The sequence below is a fragment of the Limulus polyphemus genome, unplaced genomic scaffold (genome assembly GCF_000517525.1).
Source record: "Limulus polyphemus unplaced genomic scaffold, Limulus_polyphemus-2.1.2 Scaffold5424, whole genome shotgun sequence".
NCBI lineage: Eukaryota > Metazoa > Arthropoda > Merostomata > Xiphosura > Limulidae > Limulus > Limulus polyphemus.
The window spans coordinates 11,756-21,768 of NW_013671034.1; the positions used below are offsets into that span (position 1 = coordinate 11,756).

The following is a 10,013-nucleotide window of genomic DNA, read 5'->3' on the forward strand; positions in this document are numbered from 1 at the left end:
TGTAATATGTTAACCACAGGATATCCTTCAAGTTTCAACAGATAAATGCAGGAGAAAGAGACAAGTTAGAAGTTTACACATATAAATGTTTAATGACTCTCACTATTTTCAATGCAATAAACAATACGCTACAAACAACAAAAAGGACAAATGATCGAGTGAGTGAAGACTTTAATAAATAATAACCTCTTGTCAGCTCGTTTAGTTTCTCCTCGTTATTTGAACTAGATCGGATTAAACAGGCTAAAAGGAAACAATCTCAGTTAGGTTAAAATACCTCTTATTGTTTAACTATATCTAAATATATTTTATGAAATCCAAGATCCTAGCTTGGATATTACGACAAAGCCCGAAATACTGAAAGAACGCTAAGTATGTAGCTTAAGGCAAATGTAGACAAATACGAGTTACATTCGAGGATCGTATGAACTCTTGTTCTAGCGAAAAATTAAAATAATTCGAAAACACCTGAAACCTAAGGGTCTGCTGAATACTAGTAAAAATCAGCGAACACACGCACAATTTAACGTAAGAACTTTTTAATTGTAAACAAAGGAAATATCAGCAGAAACATTCGTGGTCTCCACTGAAAAAACTGAAGGAATACCGAAAACATAGATTTCCGAGTCTTCTTCAATAAGCTTCGGTAAGCTTTAGTTTTCACTGAAGCACCTCACTGTGTCAAAAAGTGGAAGTATGAAAACAAAATAATTAAAAGAAATTCCTTTTAAAATAAAGTGGTCCGTGTATTAATGATGCCTTGATCTCAATATCAGCATTAATAAAGCCATTTGAGTTTACGATAGATATCGTAGTGGTTAAGTCGATGTGTATATCCTTAATTACTTGAACAACACTGTTCTGGTGTAAACTAAATTAAGTTTGTGAAATGTAATTTTTATCAGTTCTTTTTAAGTTATTACACATCAAGATTAGATTTATGATTTTTATTAACATAGAATTATTTATTTATTTGACACTTACTTGTTTATTACCTATTTACTGGGATTAACATTATTTATCACTTAGAACAATTAGTGAATCAGAAAGCTAGCCTTTTTTGATCCCGGAGACAGTCAAACGAGCACAGCATTATCATGAGAATACTAAATTAGAAATTGTAAAACTTACGAGTAAAAGTAAATAAAACTGTAATAATATGTCAACCACTCTACGTTTGCTATATTTAGTGCCAATGAGGCCTTTCGCTTAATACTAGGGCTCATCTGACCAATTATAACATAATGTTGCGTCACCGAGGTCACGTGACTGGTGTGGCGCCACCTATTTTCTAGAACTATCCTGTACCTTGGCGAATGCTCTAGTATTTACTAGATATAGGGTAGCCTGGTATATAAAAGAGGGTGACAACGTGACGGGACAATAATGTGTGTGTAGGTAGTGAGTAATTGAATTGCAGTCACAGGGTATTGTTGAAGTTAACGTTCGTTCGTTATAGTGTTTGTTTTAGCGCGAATATTGAAATTAAGTGTATCGTAAAGTTATATTCGGAAAAGTAAGGACTTGTGTCGCTAAAGTTTCGTCAGAACGAAGTTACGGAAAGTTAATTAACAAACGGAGATGTAACAATAACATACATAGTAGTGGTCAAAATGCTATTTAAATCATCAATTACTTGAACAACAACTGTTTTGGTGTAAACGAGATTAAGTTCTTGAACTAATTTTTATCAATTTTATTTAAGTCATTATATACATCAGATTTTTATCAACATTAATATCTGTAGCTAATCATATGCTATCTATAAAACATAAACAAAAGACAGGAGCGTGTATTTGGTGTTTAGAAAAAGTATGAATTTTAAAAAATAAGAAATTAAAGAGTATCAATGAGGTTAAAATATAGATTATAAAGTTCAGTGATTATAAAGCAATAAAAATAATATTAGTATGTTCATAAGAAGAATTTTTAAAAAAAGATAGGATAGTGGAAGTAATTAACGGAATATAAATAGGGAACTGAAGGAAATAACAAAAATACCCTTTTTAAAGTGGTGAAAAATAAGGAAATATACGAAGAAGATATTACGTTAGTCTTTAGGCCGCCTGCAGACTTGGTTGTACCAATAGTGTGGAGTCCATTGGTTTCTCAGCAACTGGTGTCGGTACATGTAACTTGTAAGTAAATGGACAACACTTTTATGCTAATCTAACTCAGGTTTCAGTCTATTGATTAATAAATTCGCTTTCATTCTCAAATCCCGTTTAATGTTGGCGCTACCAAGAATTTTAAGTTGTCCTATATTTATGGCTCATAAAGTGCACGTCTGTTAACACTAGAGTATGACGTACATCGCAAATTTACATGTTCTTATATACATGTTGTTAGCACTTTAGTGGTGGGATCTATACAACATGAATAGTATTTAGGACATTTAAATTCTTATACCACATTAAAAGGTTTATTCGATCCTCATTTCTATACAAATTATGTAATCTACATACAGACTTTAACACATATTCCAATTCTACTTGAGGATATGCTCGACGACACAACTTTTTAAACTTATTTCTAATCAGAATCTCCTGTTTCCCAGCACATGGTAGGGCACAAGTATTTTTTTTTCTGCTTTGGTACATTCCAATTGGATAGTATAGAAAATACCGTCTTATTAATATAATCATAAATTATTTGATTTATGATTCTTATTGAAAATGAATTCCTTAATATTTTCTATCTCTTTATGATCAAGTGAACGTTTATAGTTTACTCCTATGCTCGAAGAATCAGTATTTTAATTATTTTTTTCTTAACATACAATGGTATGTAACTTTCAAAGTTGTCTTATAATCCTATGAACGTCTTTTTTATGGAACATTTCACATTAAAATGTTCCATAATTTTATGGATACACAAGTCTAAAAATGGAAGTTAATCATCTATGGTGATGTTGGTGTTCAACAGTGGATTTGATATTTGGATGTTTACTACTGAGATAGTTCAAGAACTCATCTCACCATATCCAGTTTCTCTAAAAATTATAAAGGTATCATTTATATACTTTTTGTAATATGCTAGATTAAACTGTATTGGGCCAAACCAAACAACTCTAGCCAAACTTTTCCCCTGAGGACATAGAAACAAATTAGCAAACGATGGAGCCAACCTAGAATCTATAGTAACCCCATCTAGCTGGTCATACATCTCGTTGTTAAACTGGAAATTGGATCCATTGGTGGCATGTTATACTTCCTGATTGTTTTTTCTTTGAGGAGGGACTCGTTTGATTATTATAATTATGATAAAGTAATTCTGTAAACAAATTTATGATTTCTTCGAATGATATATCGATGTATAAGGACTTTAGGCCCAAGCTAGCAGAGTAAACCTATTTCTTGAAATCCAAATTTTTTATTTCTTGTGAAAACTCAAAACTATTTTATAGTATACTCATGTCTAAATAACAGCTTGATTAAGAATCCAGCTAGTTCTGTACATGCCCATACAAGACAACCTTCTTTACGAATTTTAGAAACTCCATAAATAATTCCTGCATTATAACAAATTGGTCTTTAAATGTACGATATTCATTATTTGTCAGTAAATGATCTTAAAATTTAAAAAAATAAATAAAGACCTTTGTAATTTACCAGTTTTAATTGCATCTTAATCTAAACTTACAAATTTAGTCCTGTCATTTAGAATTTCTTTGACTGTGTTACCACACAACATACCGTATTTTTCGATGTATAAGACGCATTTTTTTACCCCAAAATTTGATGTCAAAATCTGCTTGCGTCCTATACACCGAAGGTATGAATAATATATGTACGATATACACAAGCCATGTGTAAATATATTTAAATAGGCATGCATAGTTTAGTTCAACTGAATGTGTTATTTATAAGAACAGTAGTTTTTTTCTTTTAAAAATATAACTATTTATAATGCTCCCTAAATAATAAAAAGATAAATTACAGTGAAAGCAATGAAGATTTTGTAGTGTTATGTCTCTGTTCGTTTGTTAATTTCCCGTAAAAGTTCTTTCCGAAGAACTTCAGCGATACAAATCCTTTCTTAAATAAAACTAGTTTATTCTTTCTCAGTACAACTTTGCAATACACTTAATTTCCACAGTCACTTTAACTAAAACACACGTTATATTTCACAACGATTCACGCACTTTACTTACGGTCACTACCGCTCGCTTGACTCAATTATCTGTCTCTATATCTCTCTATCTGCAATTATATCTCCGCTTTATTTGCCGGGCACAATCTAAAATGTAGGGCGCCTAGAAAAGACTAGAGTTGCCAAGAACAGTCATGATCCTTCTAGATACTCCAGTGTGCATGCTTCCAGCGTCACGTGACTTCCACTGTCGTAACAGTAGGTTTTGAACCAAACTAAATAACAGTAAACCTTTTTTTAATTTACGGTATTTTCTTATTTTGATGTTTTGAGCTCTTTTGTGTTTAGAACAATATATACTAATTTTTAAAGTATCAAATTGAATTTTTGTTCAATAAAAATCTTTCAAACGCGGCTGTAGCTTTTTCCCCGAAAAACTTTGTCTTCAAAATAAGGGTGCGTCTTATATTCCAAAAAATACGGTAATTAGCTTTGTTTAGAATAACCTTACTATTACATTTATCTTATTTTATAATAACTATCTCTTCATTAAGAACAAATATAGAGTAAAAGACAGTGTAAGTAATCTTTATTCAACACACAAAACAATCAAATTGACAATTTAACAATGCTGTTACCGGAATTTTAATAGCTATCACAAAAATCTGTAGATTAAGATGAAGAATTTGTTTCAGACTGAGAAAAAATAACATTATGTAACATGGTTTTTATGATGCTACCCACGTCACTGTTGGTCATTCCAATAGCGAAATAAGGTTGATATTGTTGCGTCGGCGAGTCACGTGACTACTGTGACGCCACGTTTCTAGAACTATCCTGTACTTTGGCGAATGCTCTAGTATTTACTAGATATAGGGTAGTCGGGTATATAAAAGAGGGGGACAACGTGACGCGGTAATGTGTGTGTAGACAGTGAGTAATTGATCTGCAGTCAGAAGTATTATTGAGCACGTTCGTTGTTATAGCGTTTGTTTAGCGCGATTGTTGAAGTTGAGTGTATCGGTAAAGTTATATTCGGAAAGAATAAACCAGTTTTTATTAAGAAAGAACTTGTGTCGCTTAAGTTTCGACGGAACGAAGTTACGGAAAATCAGTTAACAAACGGAGACGTAACAATAGGTTCTGAAGGCATCACATAATCAGCCAGCGGAAAATATCACTGCCAATGTTTACATAATATGTTTTACTTTACATCAATCTTTCCCACAAGAAAGCATACCTGGAATACTGGGTAACTAGAGAGAATGGAACCAGCACATTCTCTGATCAACGTTCTTTTGTTATTACTACACATACAGTAAGAAACGTATATGTGCGAACATTTTTAAAAAGTGTAAGTGAACAGAAAGTTCATCTTACTTACAAAAGAAATTTAGAAATACTATTTATGTGTTGTTTGCATTACCACACCTCGTTTGGTATATATGGTTGACCAATTTTTACCTGACAACAAACAAACAAAAATATTAACAGTTTCATTTTGAGTTTATTTATAGGTTAAGTATTATTTTATTAAAAGATTGCACCAGTGATCGAAACGTTATATGTATGTGTGTGTGTGTGTATATACCTGTTTTAAAAATAAACTTCTCTACTGTAAAAGCTGTAACTTGTAATAAAAAATTAACAGTTTGTTATTCGCGTGACTGACTAAGTTACTTATTTTAGCCCCCCCCCCGTGGCACAGCGGTATGTCTGCGGACTTACAACGGTAGAAACCGGGTTTCGATACCAGTGTTGGGCAGAGCACAGCTAGCCCATTATGTAACTTTGTGCTTAACTTCAAACAAACTTATTGAAAATTTTGATTATTACATGTTAATTTATTTGTTGAATTTTTCTTTTTGAATACTTTCTGTTTAATTGCACAATAAAAGAAAAGTAAGAAAAACATCTAAAGGATTATTATTATTATTTAGTTCTGAGGAAGAACGATAAATTCTTCTATAAGCTTATATTTGTCATGAAAATCATCTATACACTATGTTAAAGCTTTAGTACTATTGGTCATAACATTATTTTTAGACAAGTTTAGTTTTAACAAATGCTTTTATGAAACAATGCATTAAAACATAAGTAACACAATTTGTAAGTTATACCTAATTAACTGTGTTAACTACATGTATATATCTTTAGTTCTGATCTCAGTTGGTAGCTTGGTTTGAGTACAAGTTAATGTTAAATTCTAGCATATTTTCACGCGGCAAGTCAATTTGTATACAGTGACATCTAGTGTTAGGTATCTCAGTTACTTGTCAGAAAGTGCAAAATTTCCTTGTTTTCAGTTTTTCCTTAAATGTAAACATTTACAGGAATGGCGTATAACTCACCAGTTCCTATGGATGTAATGGGAACTTTAGTAAAGTTTAATTCCCAGACAGCGGGAAGAGAGAAGCTCTTGAGGTCTGTGACCGTCTGTCTCTCTACGTTTATTAATTAATAAGTTATATTGGAGTGTTACTATTAGTATACGTAGTACCACTATGACTCATTGACTTTGAGACGCAGTGTGAGTTCTGCATCGTACATTAATTTACTACTGAGTACAAGTACTTTATTAAAGTAAATTATAAAACACACTACTTGGTTTATACATTTCATAGTATTAATATTTAAACCAAAAATTTGTGTATATTATCAAAATTGTAAGCTAAATGTCAAGTAGGTTAATTAATATTTAAATCAAATGAACATACAAATCCAGAACTTGAAACCATATAGACATAAGTATTGATATATAGTACAAAATTATATCACAACTACTGTTGTTTTATGTAACAGTAGCAGATTCAATATAGATATTTAGTGTCATACTTACGTGGGAGTAACAGGCTCGTTGTATACGTAAAAGGCACCAAGTTTTAAAATCAATATTGCATTTTTTCACAACAGGAAATGTTTTTTAAGATTTTGTCGATAAGTGAGACACTGAAATCAGAGATTTCTGTATTGCTGTAATGTAGGTTTTAAATTTGTGAAAAACACATTAAGCTTATTTGAAAGCATGTAATTCTTGTTCCAATATATTCTAGTCAAAGTTATAGAAATCATATCTAATTTTACTGATGTAATGTATAATCTTATTGACAGCCTCCACTATCTTTAAGATTTGTGAGTTTAGAAAGAGATGAATTTTAGAGTTTTAAACTTAAAAAGTACACCAAATATAATGTACAACCCAATTTTACCAGCATTGATACAGGTACATTGCATACTGTTCAGTTACTAAAACTTGTATGAAGCTATATATATTTAGATAGTACAATTTCCTAGGGGTAATAATTAAATTTAGTTTTACAAATATTACATGATATAAGGTATAAAATTATTTTTCTGTAGATATTATGTTCAGTGTTTAGCTCTTTACTTTAAAAAAAGACATTGAACTGTTTGAAAGGGTTCAGAGAAGGGCTAATAGAATGATGCCTGGGTTAGAAAGGTTGTCATATGAGGACTGCTTATGATATCCAAGATTATTTTCTCTTGACAAACGAAGGTTTAGAGGGAATGTGATTGAGGTTTTCATGATTGTTAAGGACAACTGTTAGTATTTGTGCATCATCTTATTTTGTACTTAATGGTGAGAATGGTAAAAACAAGGTCCCACTTTTGGCAAAGTAGGAGTGATCTTCAGCTGAGACAGTTTTACTTTTAAAACAGGGTGGTTGGTCTTTAGAATGAGTTGCTTTCAGATGTGATATATGCACTAAATCTAAGTGACCAATAAATATATTAATTATGAGGGGTGGATGATTTCTTTTAATATAAACATTATTTTCATAATATTGATTAACAAAACCTGTGAAGGTTAAAGGTTAATACAATTGACGATCCAGTGTATTCTCCTCATTATTTATCTTTTGATAAATTAGTTCTAAGTTTAATGACACAAATGATGTAATTCTATGTTAAGAACAAGCTTTTCTAAGTTAAATGATGTAATTCTGTTTTTAGAACAAGCTTTTCTAAGTTTAATGATGTAATTCTATCTTAAGAACAAGCTTTTCTAAGTTTAATGATGCAAATGATCTAATTCTATCTTAAGAACAGGTTTGCATTTTGGCCACCAAACCTTGAAACCTTTTACCTTAGTGTTTAGTTTGAGCATTTGTGTCACTTGTTCATGCATTAGTAAGAAAATCCTACATATGATTCTGTAAATTTTTGTCACTGCTAGCATCATAGATTATGTGAGATTTTGGGTGAAAGTTGTTTTTACAGGGATTTGTTTAATCAGTTGAGTATTTCTACATTTCCAGATTAATTCAGTATGGAACAAGAATGTTATGGGCCTTGATGGAAAAATACTCCCATGAAAAGGAAGTGGTCTTTAGATTACAGAACTTGGAATACACTTTCAGCACAGCTAGGAAAAGTAAGTATGATGACATAAAAGTAAATTGTTCCTTTTTTTAAATTGTAACTGAACCAACAAGCAACATTGATAACCAGAGTTACTGTACTACCTTTTTTCAGCATTTGTTATTAATATTTTTTTTATTTACTTGAAAATAAGTTTTACCAAGACTTCAGACTGCATTGGTTCAAAGATAAAACTTTGTTTGATTTCTTAAAATCTGTATTTGTAGGTTGTGTTGTTTATTTGAATAATTAAAACACTGTCTGCTGAAACTTTACAGTAAGTTATAAATTTGCAGTTCGAGATGATGCATATAATACAAAAAATACAATAAGAACTTTGCTAATTGATGATAGAATAATTTATCAAAAGAAATGGACATATTATGCTGAACCTTTTATAAATGTCATATTTTTATGACAGTTATATAAATGTTTTTCTTCTTCTGCTGGTTCACTTAGGTTTTACAAACCTTCACATTTTTCTCTACTCATGTAAAATAGTACATTTTCTGTGACAAAAGTTTATCCTTGCTTGAATCATTAGCGTAGTATTTTTTTTCCAATTAAAGTATTTTTTGGTGGTTCTAAAGCAGTTTTAAAAACCAATGTAACTAGTATTTATGAGTTTTCATTTTTTTATTTTACAGTATTTCGATTTGGCCGAAGCCTTGATGTCTTTTACAGTGCACTAACAGCAATTAACATTCCTGATTTGACATTGCGTTTAACGATCACACTTTCTCGAATCAATTCAGCACTGTATCTACTAGCAGATCATATATTATGGATTGGGCATGCAGGAATTGTTGATGTCAATAAAGATAAATGGTCCGCATTGAGCAATAAATTTTGGTTATATTCTTTGGTTATGAACTTAATAAGAGATGCTTATGAGATCAAAAGCTTACTACAAATCCAAGTCTCCAGAAATTATGTTGAGAACAAGGAAATGCTTCTTCTTTCACAACCTAGAAATCCATTTAGTTCCCTCATACAGTGGATGATATATCATCGACCAGTAACAGTTGAGCTAATAAAGAATGGGTGTGATTTTTGGATCCCACTGTCCAACTTAAAGATTGTGAAAATTTCACCAGTAACTGTAGGACTATTAGGATTTATATCGTCATTAGCAGGAATATTACAGATTATTAACACATCCTACAAACTCACAACAAGCTGAAGTTGTTCTGATAACTTCTATTTGGTAGAATTGGTTTTGTTTTCAGTTTTATAATTTTGTAGAAAAATGTTGAATCTATTGTTTGTTATCTCAAGATAAAAATAAACGTATTTTGTGTATATGATGAAGTAGCTGACTTTCAATAACTTGGTTTCAGTTTTTTTTTTCATGAGTTACAGATATATATATGGATTAGTTTATTCCAGATACCTACAACTCGTTAAACAAGTGTTTTGGAGTAATTTGAAATCTCTAACAATGCATATCTGATATGTGATATTTCTTGTAGTAATAACTACAATGTTTAAGATGTAGAGGTATAAGTGTTTGACATTTGAAGGTTTCTAATATTACC

At 31.1% G+C, this 10,013-nt stretch overlaps 1 protein-coding gene across 2 annotated transcripts; it reads left to right on the top strand.

Annotated features, from left to right (window-relative positions):
• The first annotated feature begins 6,344 nt into the window (after window positions 1-6,344).
• On the top strand, window positions 6,345-9,779 carry LOC106472568 (peroxisomal membrane protein 11B-like). 2 transcript variants are annotated; one of them, XM_013933222.2, is made up of 3 exons: window positions 6,345-6,516; window positions 8,373-8,488; window positions 9,123-9,779. In XM_013933222.2, the coding sequence occupies exons 1-3, from the start codon at window positions 6,428-6,430 to the stop codon at window positions 9,656-9,658; spliced, it is 741 nt and encodes a 246-aa protein (XP_013788676.1). In that variant the 5' UTR covers window positions 6,345-6,427; the 3' UTR covers window positions 9,659-9,779. The 2 variants fall into 2 exon arrangements, with proteins under 2 accessions (XP_013788676.1, XP_022256838.1); XM_022401130.1 differs by having other exon boundaries at window positions 6,502-6,622.
• The last annotated feature ends 234 nt before the right edge of the window (window positions 9,780-10,013 follow it).